Source organism: Rhinoraja longicauda, chromosome 1 (genome assembly GCF_053455715.1).
Source record: "Rhinoraja longicauda isolate Sanriku21f chromosome 1, sRhiLon1.1, whole genome shotgun sequence".
In the NCBI taxonomy this organism is placed as follows: Eukaryota; Metazoa; Chordata; class Chondrichthyes; order Rajiformes; family Arhynchobatidae; genus Rhinoraja; species Rhinoraja longicauda.
Window position 1 is genome coordinate 116,534,112 of NC_135953.1, and position 16,931 is coordinate 116,551,042.

The following is a 16,931-nucleotide window of genomic DNA, read 5'->3' on the forward strand; positions in this document are numbered from 1 at the left end:
CGCTACCGACTCTATATATCCCAATATTCTTTGGCAATTGGAAATACACATAAAAGAAATAGTGAAGATTATCACCCCTCTCAGCCTGAAAAAGGGTCCCGACCTGAAAGGTCACCTATCTAAGTTCTCCAGAGATGCTGCCTGACTCGCTGAGTTACTCCAGCACTTTGTGCCTTTTATTTAAACAAGCATCTGCAAATCCTTGTTTCTACTCTTCAAAAAAACAATATATGGTTGGTCAATAAACATCTCTCCAAGCACTAACCACTGCAAGATCAAACTGTTGCCAGCTGAGGGGAGGAATGTGGACAGATTGCAGGTATTCAAGTCTCTGGGAGGATGGGTATTTGGGGTGGGAGAGGGAGCAAGTTGAGGAGCCTCAGTGCAGATTAGTTTATCAGATTAGTTTATTGTCAGGTTCACCAGTGCGCAATGAAATTCCTTGTTCGCACGAAGCTCAGCGTAAACAGCATATACTAGTAATAAATGCAACAATTAAACCAAAACAGCAGAATGTAGCAAAGATTGTAAGGCAATCTGTAGTACAACAAAATTACTAAAATGCACTAATGGAATAACGGAATGAAGTAGAGTTAGAATATGTGACAACACCCCAGGGAAATGGGTATGAAAGAGGTGATCAGTTCAGAAGTGGGATAGTGGTGGGGAAGACTTCTTAAGTCTGGTCTTCTGGGCTTTCAAGCTCCTGTATCTTCTCCAAGAATATAGAAGAGTGAAAAGGGCATGAACAAGGTGGAAGCATCCTGATGAAACGCAGTGAAGATGAAATGGAGAAGGAAAGTGATGAGCCTGGGATGGACGATGCTGTGTTCACCACTCTCTACATGTTCAGGCAGTCAAGAAAAGAGCAGTTGCAAAACCAGCCCAAGATGCATCCTATCAAAATACTTGCTATAGGACATCTGTAGATTTCATGAGAATCCTTATGGATGTGCCGAATCTTCTCATTCTAAGAAAATAAATATGCTGATGTGTTTTCTTGACCACTGTATCAGTGTGAAGGGATCAGGTTTGTTGCTGATGATATGTATGCCAAGGAATTTGAAGCTGTGAACTATCTTAACAGCATCTCCGCTGATGAGGGTAGGCTTACGTTCACCTACCTCCCCACACCAATCTCCACTCCCCACCCACCGCTTCCTCAGGAGGTTAATAATCATAATTGCAACAGTACTTTATTAGCCAAGTATGTTTTGCAACATACGAGGAATTTAATTTGCCATACAGTCATACCAATAAAGAGCAACAAGACACCCAAATGAATTTTTAACATGAACATCCAACAAAGCGACTCTCCACATTCCTCACTGTGATGGATCCCTTTTTGGTTCTCCTGCAGTCGGGACACTTGAGCCTTCTATTGTCGGGGCGATCTTGGCTCTAGCAGCCGGCGGTCGGACCCTCCGCGTCGGGGCGATCAAGTTCCTGCATTGGGGGGATCTCAGCACCCCTGCGCCGGGCGATCGAACCCCAAGTCGGGGCTAGTCGAACCTCCTGCGACTTTAGAGCTTTCCGACATCAGCCTCTACCCGAGACTACGTGATCTTCAATGCTATAATCCACAGGCCGTGGTTGGAGAATCGATCCCAGGCAAGGGATCGCAGGCTCCACGGCCCCGCGGTGGGGCTCAAAGCCAGTCTCGAGCAAAGCCGCCAGCTCCATGATGTTAGGCCGCAGAGCGACCGGAGATATGATCCGGAAAACAATCGCATCTCCGGCAAGGTAGGAGATTGAAAAAAAGTTTCCCCTGATCCCCTCCCCCAACCCCCACATAAAACAAACCAGAGAACATTAACACAAACTTTTAAAACACACTAAAAATAACCAAAAAGACTAAAACAAGGTTCCTGATCTCTCTCCTTTACTTTGTCTCAATTTGTTGTTGCTTCAGCTGACATGAGTGGTGCCATTGGTGAATTTAAAGATTGAGTTGGAGCTGTACTTCGCCACACAGCAATGACCGAGATACTCTGAAGAGCATGAATGTTGAGGGTCAGGGTGGAAGAAATGTTATGACCAATTCCGGTTGACTGAGGTCTGCAGGTCATGAAGTCTAGAAGCTAGTTGAAGCAGAAGAAGGCCTCAAGAACAAGGTCCAGAAGTTTAGGGATGATTATTTGGTATTATGGCATCGGTGGCTGAGCTTGAGTCAATTGATAGCATCCTGACATAGGTGTTTTTTTGTCAAGGTAATCCAAGGGTTAAATTTGTTCATCTAAACCAGTATTACCTGAAGCTTGTTCCTAGCTCTGGGTCTATATCCTTGGAACTGTACAGGTTATTCTCCTTTAATTTTTGCCAAAGCAGTTCTCACAATGCTTGGGTGCCATTGGCCATTCGTGTATGGGTGAAAATCAGTGGTGGTTAGACATAGACTGCACTTGTACAGACACCACCAGATAAGACATGTTAATACATACTGAACAGTTTCATTTACTAGTTTAGAGATACAATGCGAAACAGGCCCTTCGGCCCACCCGGGTCTGCGTCGACCAGCGATCCTCGCATATTAACACTATCCTACACCCATTAGGGACAATTTTTACATTTACCAAGCCAAATAACCTACAAACCTGTACATCTTTGGAGTGTGGGAGGAAACCGAAGATCCCGGAGAAAACCCTCGCAGGTCACAGGGAAAACGTACAAACTCCGTACAGACGGTACCTGTAGTCGGGATTGAACCCAAGTCTCCGGCGCTGCATTCGCTGTAAGGCAGCAACTCTACCGCTGCCCACGGAAGGAAACTGCAGATTCTACCAGCTAAACTCCTACTTCACATGAGGAACGTTTAGACAGTCTACCTCACAGTATACATAAAAATTGCACATTGAGATGGAGTTTCTCAATCTGTTGCTGTAATGTGTGGTTTCAACCATTCTTTACTCTTTTAACTAAAATGCTAACAGAAAGGTTGTCCACAAATTTATCAGGGAGTATAGAAGTTGGGAGGTCATGTTGCAGTTATACAAGATGTTGGTGAGGGCGCATTTAGAGTATTGCATTCATTTCTGGGCACCATGTTACAGGAAAAATGTTGTCAAGCTGGAAAGGGTGCAAATAAGATTTACGATGATGTTACCAGAACTTGAGGGCCTGAACTATAGGGAGGTTAAGCAGGCTAGGACTCTATTCCTTGGAGCGCAGGAGAATGAGGGGTGATCTTATAGAGGTGTACAAAATCATGAGAGAAATAGATTGGGTCTAAGAAACATTTAGACAGGTACATGGATAAGACAGGTTGAGAGGGATATGGCCCAAACGCAGGCAAGTGGGACTAGTGTAGGTGAGACATGTTGGTCGGTGTGGGTAAGTTGGGCTGAAGGGCCTGTTTTCACACTCTATGACCCAATGACCACAATTCTTCAACATAAAACCTCTGATATTTTCATGAGGCCAATTAGAGTTATAGAGTGATACAGCATGGAATCAGGCCCTTTGGCCCAACTTGCCCACACCGGCCAACGTGTCCCAGCTACACTAGTCCCACCTGCCTGCTTTTTGCCCGTATCCCTGCAAACCTGTCCTATCCATGTTCCTGACCAACTGTTTCTTAATCCCTGCCTCAACTACCTCATCTGGCAGCTTGTTCCATACCCCTACCACCCCTTGTGTGAAAATGTTACTCCTCGGATTCCTATTAAATTTTTCTCCTTCACCTTAAGCCTATATCTTCTTGTCCTCGATTCGCCTACTCTGGGCAAGAGATTCAATGCATCTACCCAATCTATTACTCTCATGATTTTATATACCTCTATACGATCACCCCTCATCCTCCTGCGCTCCAAGGAGTCCCAGTTTACTCAACCTCTCCCTATAGCTCAGACCCTATAGACCTAGCAACAGCCTCGTAAATCTTCTCTGAACCCTTTCAAGCTTGACAATATCTTTCTTAAAACATGGTGCCCAGAACTGAACACAATACTCTAAATGCGCCTCACCAACGTCTTATACAACTGCAACATGACCTTCCAACTTTTATACTCAATACTCTGACTGATGAAGGCCAATGTGCCAAATCCTTTTTGGCCAATTTTTGATTCTTTTTCATTTAAAAAAAAGCATAATAGAACATTGCCTTGAAAAATTGTTTCGTATTATTTAAGTTGCATCATTTAAAATTGCATATCTGTTTTCAATACTTACTGATGTTTAATGCTGAGCTCTTGCTATCTCTGCATTCCAGAATGGAACATCGTTCCAGGACTATTACTTCAGCAGGACCTGATGTCTGCAGGAAATAAATGGAAGAAATTATAAATCAGAGCAACTCCTACATTATTGTTCTGTGAAAATATTCAGCAGTTATTGAAATGGTGCACCTCTCTTGCAATAAATTAACATCATGGATTAGAGAAGACAAAGTCTGCATACAACATTCCAATTGTTGCAGGTCACTTAACCTTAACAAAGCTCAAAAATGCTTTTTGGATATTAAACAAGGTATTAACATTGTCAATTTAAACATTTATTGGTCAAATGTACACGACTGTTCCCAAAATACTTTCAGCAGAAACATAATTACAATCTGATATGGTATTATAGGTAATACAAAAAATGTTATTGTCATGAATGCATAGCAATGTTTATTAAGAAATGTCTAAAGCAATGAAATGTTGTGGAAGCAAAATGACTTAAAAACATTAAAAGGCTAATTTCAAAATGCCTCATCTAATGATTCGTTTACAACAAAATGGTCTTCAGAAACCAGTGGGGGTGATATGGACTTATGTAAAAGTTAACCAAAGATGAAGAATTCATTATTAACTGTGGAAGGCTGCTGAGCATCTGGACATTAGATAAGTGGTGTTCTTTAAAGCTGTGTTGGGCCTCACTGAAGCAATGCAGGTCTCAGCTAGAAAAAACAGAAGAGGAGGGGGGATGATGAATTAAAGTGGCAGGCAACTGGAAGCTCCTGCAGACTGAGTGTAAGTGCTCCATAAAGCAATCACTTAATCTGTGTTTGGTTTCTCCCATATACAGGAGGCCATATTCTAAACGCTGATTGGAAGAAGCACAAATGAATCACTGCTCCGTTTGGAAGGAAGCTTTTGGTCTGGCTGGTGAGAAAGGAAGAGGTGAGAGGACAAGTGTTGCATTCCCTGATGCCAAGACTTACTTAGCATTTCCAGCTTTTATTACAAATTTTCAGCATCAGCAGTTTTTGATTTGTATCCGTAATTTTAATTACATTGCTTCACAAAGAAAAGCAATACTATTCCTGAAAAAACCCTTCAAAATTATGATAAGGTTTAATATTGATAAAGCAAGAGAAAAGAAGATGCTTCCTTGCGGATACGAGTCTGTAACCAAGAACAGATTTAAGATAATTAATTAAAGACCTAGAAGGGAAAGAGTTGAAATTTCTTTGGGCAGTGGAATGTTAAGATCCGGAACATGCATTACTGGAAATTATAGTAAAATCAAATTTTTGGAAACTTACAAAAGCTAATTAGACAGACAAGAATTCATGCTTTGAGGTCTAAATTGGGCAGCTATTTCTTGGAGCTAAATTAGTGGGGTTAAATGCCTTCCTCTGTCGACTGAGTGAAACAGAATAAAAGCAAGCAGAACAAAAGGTAACCAAAATATTTAGGGAAAATATTGTTTAAGAGATAGGAAACTGAATGAAAATACAAGATATTGCAGATGCTGGAATCATGAGCAAAGAAGAAACTGCTGGAGGAATGATCCTGATGTGAAACGTTCTCTGCCCATTTTCTTTTCTGCATAAAATGGATCAAGATAGTTTCAGGTTGACAGATATTTACCATAGGGGTACAAAGAAGTCAATATTGGCCCCCGAGCTATTCACTGTTCATGCCTCATTTCAAAAAACAGATTGTCATACTTCTAGGGTGACTGACAAAACAATCCCAGATGGAAAGTGAACTGTGAGATGTGTGCAAAAGTATCCTTGAAATGATATGATTAGGTTAAGCAGGTGGGCAAGGTTACAGATACAGTAAAATGGGACAAAATACAATTATCCACCTTGAAGGATAAAATATATTTGTTAAGTGTTTGGAAAAAAATGTTACCATTAACATGCAGAGGGATATTTATGTGCTGTTGTCAAGAAGACAGAACGTAATATACTGGTAAGACAACAACCAATTGCTGAATTGGGATGCTCCCCCTGTAAAGGAATCAGAGTTCAAAATTGGGGAAATTGAACTGGGCTTTAGTGGAATCTCATATAGAGTAATGTCTGTGACTTTAGTCCCCATGCAGAAAGAATGATATACATAGAGGGAATTGTCACAGGAAGAGTTTGATAAAATTGGTGTTCAGAAGAATACAAAGTGATCTTTTTATGCAAGAGGATTTTAAAAGAAAGTGACAGGGTAGATGGATCCTATTCCTCAAACTGGACAATCTCAAACTAAGGGATATTGTCTTAAGATCAGGAGTTAACTATTTAGGACTGAAATAAACAAAAAATATATATTTTCATTAGATTTTTGAGTTTCGAGATGGCCAACGAGTCCGCTCAGTCCAGTGATCACCCCATACACTAACACTATCCTACATATGAGTAACAATTTACAATTTTTACAGAAGCCAATTAACCTCCAAATGTGTATGTCTTTGGAGTGTGGAAGGAAACCGAGAGAAAACCCATGCAGTCAGAGAGAGAACGTACAAACTCCATACAGACAGCACCCATAGTCAGGATCGAACCTGGGTCTCTGGCGATGTAAGGCAGCGACTCTACCACCGGGCCACTGTGCTGCCATACTATTTTGTATCTATGGAATTCTCTGCCTCAGAGGTCTGTGAGTACTCAGTCATTGAGTAGGCCCAAAACTAAGACTGACAAATGTTAGTCATGAGGTTATGGGCACGGTGTGATAAAATAAACAAGACAGAGAAACCGCTGTGACATTAAATGGAAGAATAATCTCAGGGGACCAAATATTTCTTATGTTCTTAATATCTCCAGAATTTTAAAAAAATCATGAATTATAATCTTAACCAATCCTTACCGAACTTAATGCATTAATTCTACAAAAAAGATTAAATCAAACACAGATTGGATACAATTTTAGAAAACGATACTTAAAACCTGTTAAAATATTTTCACTAGATGTTGGGATAACCAAAAACAAAATATTTTCAATAAATCAGCACATCAGGTAATTAAAAAAATCATATTTGTTTCTTTTTTTTCCTCTATTCCTTTTCAATTCACGAATTTATTGATGAGTTTAATAATAGTGATCTTAGACCTTAGTTACTGGTCAGATCAGAGAAATTGACATTGCTGTCCTCAGAATAGAAAATGGTTAAGGGATCGTTGTCCAAAATTATGAAGACATTTGATGAAGTAAATAGCAGCACAAGCATGTTTGATTTCTACCAGTAGCTTAATTAGTCATCAGAATTTACAGGTTTAACATAATTGGCAAAAAAAGAGTTTGAGATTTTTTTTCTGCAGAGTTGCGATGATATCTAAAACACTTTGACACGCTGGTGTCAGCATTAATGTATAAAATTAATTATGAGGTAACTAGTAATATATTTGAAATTAAATATGGAAGCCGTCATAAGGGCAAAATGGGGCAAAATGGAGAGTTTTCACAGAACTAGCACAATAATTTAATATGCATTCAAGGCCAAATGAGTCTCCAGAGAACATATGGATCATAGAACAGTACAGGACAGGAACAAGCCCTTCAGTCCATCTGCTATGATTCTCTTATATGACCAAATCAACCAGTAGTTTTGAAAATAATGACTGTCAACGAATACAAATTTATTCTGCCTCGTCTACCTGCTAACAATGTCAAAAACTGACAATGTGGAAAACCACAAATTCTCTGGGTCAAATGAATTAACTGGGAGCTTTCATCTATACACTTGTTTGTTTGTTGTTCCTGAACTACATCCAAAACAGTACACGATAGCGCGACTATGTTAGGCCCACCTTACTCACCGTCGTCCCTTTGGTGTTAATGGATGAAGTTTAATTGAAATCGGTGTTATATTTTCAATTATTCACATTTTAAAGTTTAAATCTATCTCCTAGGGAGGGAGGGAGGGAGGAGGGGAGGGAGGGAGGAGGGAGGATAAGGGGGTTTGAGGGGGATGGAGTGGCGGGGAGGGGAAGGGGAGGGGAGGGAGGGGGGAGGAGAGAAGGAGGTAGGTGGGGGGGAGGGAGGGGGAGAGGGAGGAGGGGGGAGGGGGTGGGAGGATAAGGGGGGTTGAAGGGGATGGAGTGGGGGGGAGGGGAAGGGGGAGGGGAGGGGAAGGGGAGGGGAGGGAGGAGGGGGAGGGAGGGAGGGGGAGCAGGGAAGGAGGGGGCAAGGGAGAGGGGGAAGGAGGGGGGGAAAGGGGAGGGGGAGAGGGGAAGAGGGGGGAGGGGGGAAGGGTGGGAGGAGAGGGTGCTGCACCAATGCAGGAGATGTTTGGGCCCAACGGGTCCACTTGGTCTAGTATTAACTATTGTTGCAAGGAAGGTGAAACAATTCAACCTCAAAGCATAGCTATGGATTTGTTCATGGACATTTTAACAAAATAAATTTGTGTACAATTCTGCAAGCGGTAAAACTTTACTTGACCCATGGCCAAACTGAGACTATAAACTTGAGTGTGCTGCACAACTTCACAACTTTGCTCATTGTGCAGTTAGATGCCAGGTGGCTGGATCAGCTGGTTGACCCAATGAATCACCTATGGTTCGTATGTTTGCTTATGTGTAGTGAATTGTAACTGAAAATTATGATAAAGCTGAGTTGAAATTTTGGAAGATGAATTAGAAGAGAGAAATGCTAAATGGGTAGGGGGTCCAGTTGAGGGGGTATTTAGGAAGGCAAAGATAATGGAAAGGCATTAGTACAAGGCAATGACTGGGGTAATGATAATCAGAATATTATGGAATGAGGTAAAGTGTACAAGCATAAGATGCGCTCGCAAACAGAGTCAGAAAAGGGAAACATAAGATTAAATCAAAAGCAAAAAAAGTATGTTTAAAGTAAAGAAATGTGAGATGATACATTTCGTTGTGAAGCATGAGGACAGGTAAAACAGAATAAGAATCATGCTGTAATAGTGGCGCAGCAGTAGTGGGCCCAAGGATTATGTGTGTGTCAAAATCATAAAAAATGGCAGGGCAGGTTGTCAATGCGATTAACATGGCATACACAGATCTGGACTTTACAAACAGTGGCATCGGCAATAAAAGCCGAAAAGTCATACTGAATGTGCATTAAAAAAACACTGGTCCAACTTCAACTGGAGTACTGTGTTCAATGATGGTCATCACGTTTACAGGAGGTATCTGAGATTAGTTCTGAGATGAAGAACTATAATTACAAGGATATGGTAAATCCATTCCGATTTAGATTACTTCCAACCAACGAAATGCAATAATAGCATTTGGCTATGTTTGACAGAAGTATATCAACTGAAGAGGAGTCTTCTCTTCGGCCTTATGTCCAGCCTCTGAATCATCCAAGGCAGCCTACAAGTAAGGTGTTGATGTCTGGGTGTCACGGGAAGTATGGCTTTCAAGGGCTATGCCCTTTTCTGATACTGAGCAGCAAAAACCTGAGGGCTCTACAAATCGGGGGGGAAATTATCAGGAATCGTGCAAGTTCTCATTTAGTGCTCATTTCTGGGTGCCAGCCACACCAACATTGTTTCACACGAGAATCTTTATTGACAAATTTCAAGATTTTCTGAGTGGGACAGACATATTTCATCATCACACGTTATACTGCGATTTTGTTCTACCCCAAGTATAGCAGCAATTTAGTGTCTAGGCAAACACCTCTGATGTTTATTAAAACCAGTTTTATTATTAGCCTGTTAAAAAAGTTCATCTTTCTATTTCTTAGTTTTTCTTAGTAATTTTATCAAAGGCTAAAACTTAAACATTTTAATTGTAGACAATGGCATGATTTATTTTATCAAGGGACCTCTTAAAATTTCAGATTTTGACAGGTGAATAATTATGATTTAGAAATTATTTTTTATTCCATGCAGTTTAAATTAAAATACGTGGTTTAATTATTTTCATAAAATGAATATTTTGATTAATATTCTAAATATTTGAATATTCACAAAAGCCCAACTTAATTCAGTGACTGCTTCTTTGGCCTAGTTTTTCAAATTGACACCTTCCACACTCAGAGAGCTTTTGTCATATAAAAATGATAAACTTATATTGTTGAAAACCCTACATTAATCTGACAGACTAAAAAAAAGTCAATCCCCTAATGAAGATATGTCAAAGAATTTATATTTTATTTTAAAAAGTTTATGTAAAGTTAGAATCCAAAAGCTGCATGAAGATCCTTTCCTTTATATTCCTTTTGTAAAGAATGCTGAAGATTTTATCAATGTGGCAATTATTTTTCTTCACTCTTATTGAGTACTAGACAAAATGGACCCATTGGGCCCATTCCTCGTAGAGGGGGAACAGGGAAGGGGAGAGGGTGTCGTCACTGAGTGAGCCCTGGACTCAGCCTCTCCTGTATTGGTGTAGCACCTTCAACCCCCCCCCCCCCCCACTCAATCCCCCTTATCCCCCCCTCCTCCCCCCACTGACCCACTCCATCCCCCCCTACCCCACCCCCACTTGTCCCTCCCCTGCCTCCACCCCCATTCCCCCTTCCCCACCCCTATCCCCCCCTCCCGACCCCCACCTCCCTCCCCTCCTCCCCACCCCCTCTCCCCTCCCTGGCCATCTTGTTTTGGCGAGTGAGGAGCAAATGAAGTCGAAAACGTGGAGCATTGTGACGTCATACACTGAGGAGTTTCAGGAATTGGGTTAGAAAGTGAATTTTTAAACTTTAAAATGCCTGTAGCTTTAAAAATATAGCTTTAATTTGAATGAGAGTTGTTACATAATATGCCCAGGATAATGGTGATTAACGTGGTGCAAAAATTGTTTGTTAGATAGATAGATAGATAGATAGATAGATAGATAGATAGATAGATAGATAGATAGATAGATAGATAGATAGATAGATAGATAGATAGATAGATAGATAGATAGATAGATAGATAGATAGATAGATAGATAGATAGATAGATAGATAGATAGATAGATAGATAGATAGATAGATAGATAGATAGATAGATAGATAGATAGATAGATAGATAGATAGATAGATAGATAGATAGATAGATAGATAGATAGATAGATAGATAGATAGATAGATAGATAGATAGATAGATAGATAGATAGATAGATAGATAGATAGATAGATAGATAGATAGATAGATAGATAGATAGATAGATAGATAGATAGATAGATAGATAGATAGATAGATAGATAGATAGATAGATAGATAGATAGATAGATAGATAGATAGATAGATAGATAGATAGATAGATAGATAGATAGATAGATAGATAGATAGATAGATAGATAGATAGATAGATAGATAGATAGATAGATAGATAGATAGATAGATAGATAGATAGATAGATAGATAGATAGATAGATAGATAGATAGATAGATAGATAGATAGATAGATAGATAGATAGATAGATAGATAGATAGATAGATAGATAGATAGATAGATAGATAGATAGATAGATAGATAGATAGATAGATAGATAGATAGATAGATAGATAGATAGATAGATAGATAGATAGATAGATAGATAGATAGATAGATAGATAGATAGATAGATAGATAGATAGATAGATAGATAGATAGATAGATAGATAGATAGATAGATAGATAGATAGATAGATAGATAGATAGATAGATAGATAGATAGATAGATAGATAGATAGATAGATAGATAGATAGATAGATAGATAGATAGATAGATAGATAGATAGATAGATAGATAGATAGATAGATAGATAGATAGATAGATAGATAGATAGATAGATAGATAGATAGATAGATAGATAGATAGATAGATAGATAGATAGATAGATAGATAGATAGATAGATAGATAGATAGATAGATAGATAGATAGATAGATAGATAGATAGATAGATAGATAGATAGATAGATAGATAGATAGATAGATAGATAGATAGATAGATAGATAGATAGATAGATAGATAGATAGATAGATAGATAGATAGATAGATAGATAGATAGATAGATAGATAGATAGATAGATAGATAGATAGATAGATAGATAGATAGATAGATAGATAGATAGATAGATAGATAGATAGATAGATAGATAGATAGATAGATAGATAGATAGATAGATAGATAGATAGATAGATAGATAGATAGATAGATAGATAGATAGATAGATAGATAGATAGATAGATAGATAGATAGATAGATAGATAGATAGATAGATAGATAGATAGATAGATAGATAGATAGATAGATAGATAGATAGATAGATAGATAGATAGATAGATAGATAGATAGATAGATAGATAGATAGATAGATAGATAGATAGATAGATAGATAGATAGATAGATAGATAGATAGATAGATAGATAGATAGATAGATAGATAGATAGATAGATAGATAGATAGATAGATAGATAGATAGATAGATAGATAGATAGATAGATAGATAGATAGATAGATAGATAGATAGATAGATAGATAGATAGATAGATAGATAGATAGATAGATAGATAGATAGATAGATAGATAGATAGATAGATAGATAGATAGATAGATAGATAGATAGATAGATAGATAGATAGATAGATAGATAGATAGATAGATAGATAGATAGATAGATAGATAGATAGATAGATAGATAGATAGATAGATAGATAGATAGATAGATAGATAGATAGATAGATAGATAGATAGATAGATAGATAGATAGATAGATAGATAGATAGATAGATAGATAGATAGATAGATAGATAGATAGATAGATAGATAGATAGATAGATAGATAGATAGATAGATAGATAGATAGATAGATAGATAGATAGATAGATAGATAGATAGATAGATAGATAGATAGATAGATAGATAGATAGATAGATAGATAGATAGATAGATAGATAGATAGATAGATAGATAGATAGATAGATAGATAGATAGATAACAACAGTTAGATGGTTATAAGTAATCTAAACCTGAAAAAAGAACAATAACCTGTTGTAATTTACTGGATTTGATCACAAATGCATGTTTTCTGTTATTCTCTCTGTCATGTCTTGTATTATCAGTTAATAAAATATTAATGCAGATGTTGGTTTAAACTTAAGATAGACAATAACTGGAGTAACTCAGCAGGACAGGCAGCATCTCTGGGGAAAAAGAATAGGTGACGTTTCGGGTCGAGAACCTTCTTCAGACTGAGAGTCTGGGGAAAGGGAAGTGAGAGATATAGACGGTGATCTAGGGAGATATAGAACAAATGAATGAAAGATATCTTTCATTATCTCTCTATATCACCATCTATATCTTTCGTTTCTCTTTCCCCTGATTCTCAGTCTGAAGAAGGGTCTCGAACCGAAATGTCACCTGATAAAATATTAATCTGCATTAAGATTACATTAGAAATTATAATGACCTGAATTCTAGGGCCCTCTGCAATCTGGTTAATGTTATAAATTATGCGATCGTCTCCAATTCCAGACATGATACCATCTACATATAAAAATTGAAAAGTTTTGAACATTCCAAAGTTTGGATAACTTGAATTAGTATTTGAGACACATAAAATTATTTTTCTCATTTAATTATTAAAAGGTACTAAGGAGCTTGAGAAGAATCAGAACTGAATCTCAAAGGTTATCGACCTTAATCGGGAGATTCTTTTAAGGATAATAATGTGCAGAATTACATGCAGTAATTGAACTTTGGAAAAGTTTTATAGCTCACTTTCAGTTAATTAGTTAACATGCTGACTATGGCAAACTGGTTAGGATGTTACCTATGGCGTAACATTGAAAAACTATGCAGATGTGCAAATCTGATAAATAATGAATGAACTAACAAACATGTGGAAATGTGCAATGAAATTACACTGAAGAATTCAACCATGTGGTTATTTGACAACCACGTATTGCAAAATGTCCAATTTGGCTTTGAAGAATAAGATAGAAACAAATAACAAAATCATAGAAACATAGAAAATAGGTGCAGGAATAGGCCATGCAGTAGGCCTTCGAGCCAGCACTGCCATTCAATATGATTATGGCTGATCATCTAAAATCAGTATCCCGTTCCTGCTTTTTCCTCATATCCCTTGATTCCTTTAGCCCTAAGAGCTAAATCTAACCCTCTTGAAAACATCCAGTGAATTGGCCTCCACTGCCTTCTATTTCACCTCCTGTATCTTTTAATAAGCTTGCATGAAAATGATCAGGTCCTAAAGATCTGTCTCTCACACATCATTATTATTAGTAAGTTCAAACAAAACCATCTCATCCAGATGTTTAACCTGTGATTTTGCTTTCTTTGATCAGAAAACTTAATCTCATTGCCAGTATTGGTCTTAAGCTGAAAATTCTCAACTATTAACAATTCTACCAGGAAGAATTTGGTCGGCTTTGCACGAAGCAATTCCCCCTCTGCCCAGCACCCTGAAACACCTTCCACTCAAAGATGTCTCAGGATTAACAAAAAGCTGATGCATTTGAGGATAATCCAAGATTATCAACTGAAGGGGAATTATTCTCTGGCTTTGATAGTCTTCTAACCCATCTGTTTCGGTCAACCAACAAAAAAACCACAAGGTGCTGGAGTAACTCAGCGGGTCAAGAAGCATCTCTGGAGGACATGGATAGATGATGTTTCGAGTCGGGATGCTTTTTTGAAGAAGATAGGCTGCCTGACCTGCTGAGTTACTCCAGCACTTTGCATTTTTTTGTAAACCAACATCTGCAGTTCCTTGTTTCTCCACCTTTCTGTCCACTCACGAGTTTGAGCCAGGATATAAGAAGCAAGGTTATTTTACAATAACCAAAGCAAATTAAAATAGTTTGCAAATGATTTAGAAACATAGAAACATAGAAAATAGATGCAGGAGTAGGCCATTCAGCCCTTCGAGCCATTCAATATGATCATGGCTGATCATCCAAAACCGGTATCCCGTTCTGGCTTTTCCCCCATATCCCTTGCTTCCATTAACCCTTAGAGCTAAATCTAACTCTATCTTGAAAACATCCAGTGAATTGGCCTCCACTCCCTTCTGTGGCAGAGCATTCCACAGATTCACAACTCCCTGGGTGAAAAAGCTTTTCCTCATCTCAGTCCTAAATGGCCTACCCCTTATTCTTAAACTGTGACCCCCTGGTTCTGGACTCCCAAAAATTGGGAACATTTTTCCTGCATTTACCCTATTCAATCCTCTAAGAATTTAATATGTTTCTCTAAGATCCCCACTCATCCTTCTAAATTCCAGTAAATACAAGCCCAGTCGACCCATTCTTTCATCATATGTCAGTCCCGCCATTCTGGGAATTAACCTGGTGAACTTACGCTGCACTCCCTCAATAGCAATAATGTCCTTCCTCAAATTGGAAGACCAAAATTGCACACAATACTCCAGGTGCAGTTTCACCAGGGCCCTTTAGGAGCTCCTTGCTCCTAAACTCAAATCCTCTCGGAATGAAGGCCAACATGCCATTAGCTTACTTCACTGCCTGCTGTCCCTGCATGCTTACTTTCAGTGACTGGTGTACAAGCACACCCAGGTATTTTTGTACCTCCCCTTCTCCTAATCTGACACCATTCAGATAATGATTTGCCTTCCTGTTCTTGCCACCAAAGTGGATAACCTCACATTTATCCACATTATACTGCATCTGCCATATCACCCTACCAATCCAAGTCACCCTGCAGCCTCATAGCATCCTCATCGCAGCTCACACTGCCACCCAGCTTTGTGTCATCCGCAAACTTGATGTCACATTTAATTCCATCGTCTAAATCGTTAATATTTAGTGTGAATAACTGGTATTCCAGCATCGAGCCTTGCGGCACCCCACTAGTCACCGCCTGCCATTCTGAAAAGGACTCGTTAATTCCGACTCTTTGCTTCCTGTCTGTCAACTAGTTCTCTATCCATGTCAATACCCTACCCCCAATACCATGTGCTCAAACTTTGCACATTAATCTCTTGTGTGGGACCTTGTCAAAGGCTTTTTGAAAGTCCAGATACACCACATCCACTGGCTCTCCCTTTTCCATTCTACTTTTACATCCTCAAAAAAATCCAGACTAGTCAAGCATCATTTCCCTTTTATAAATCCATGCTGACTTTGACCGATCCTGTCACTGCTTTCCAAATGCGCTGCCATAACATCTTTAACAATCGACTCAAGCATCTTCCCCACTAATGATGCTAACTGCTCTATAATTCCGTTTTCTCTCTCCCTCCTTTGTTAAAGAGTGAAGTTACATTAGCTACCCTCCAGTCCATAGGAACTGATCCAGATTTGAGAGAACATTGGAAAATGATCACCAATGCATCCACGATTTCTAGGGCCTCCTCCTTGAGTACTCTGGAATACAGACCATCAGGCCCTGGGGATTTATCTACCTTCATTCCCAACATTTAACCTAACGCCATTTCCTGCCTAATGTGGATTCCCATCAGTTCCTCCCTCCCACTAGATCCTCGGTCCCCTAGTATTTCCGGGAGATTGTTTGTGTCTTCCTTAGTGAAGACAGAACCAAAGTACTCTTTTAACTGTTCTGCCATTTCTTTGTTTCCCATTATAAATTCACCTGTCTCTGATTGTAAGAGACCTACATTTAGCTTCATTAATCTTTTCCTTTTTGCATATCTAAAGAAGCTTTTAGAGTCAATTTTTATATTCCCCACAAGCTTTCTTTCATGCTCTTTATTCCCCCTCTTAATTAACCCCTTTGTCCTCCTCTGTTGAGTTCTAAATTTCTCCCAGTCCTCTGTATGCTGCTTCCCCTGGCTAATTTATAGACTTCATTGAATTTAACACCATCCTTGATTTCCCTTGTTAGCCACGGTTGAACCG

The 16,931-nt window shown here is 38.8% G+C and overlaps 1 protein-coding gene across 5 annotated transcripts in view; it reads right to left on the reverse strand.

The window, feature by feature from the left end:
- inpp4b (inositol polyphosphate-4-phosphatase type II B) overlaps positions 1-16,931 on the reverse strand; it is a 514,249-nt gene that overhangs the window by 301,326 nt on the left and 195,992 nt on the right. For all 5 annotated transcript variants that reach the window (XM_078404977.1, XM_078404995.1, XM_078404967.1 and 2 more), the window contains one exon: positions 4,168-4,252. In XM_078404977.1, the coding sequence (XP_078261103.1) occupies positions 4,168-4,252 (85 nt within the window). The remainder of the gene's footprint in view (positions 1-4,167; positions 4,253-16,931) is intronic.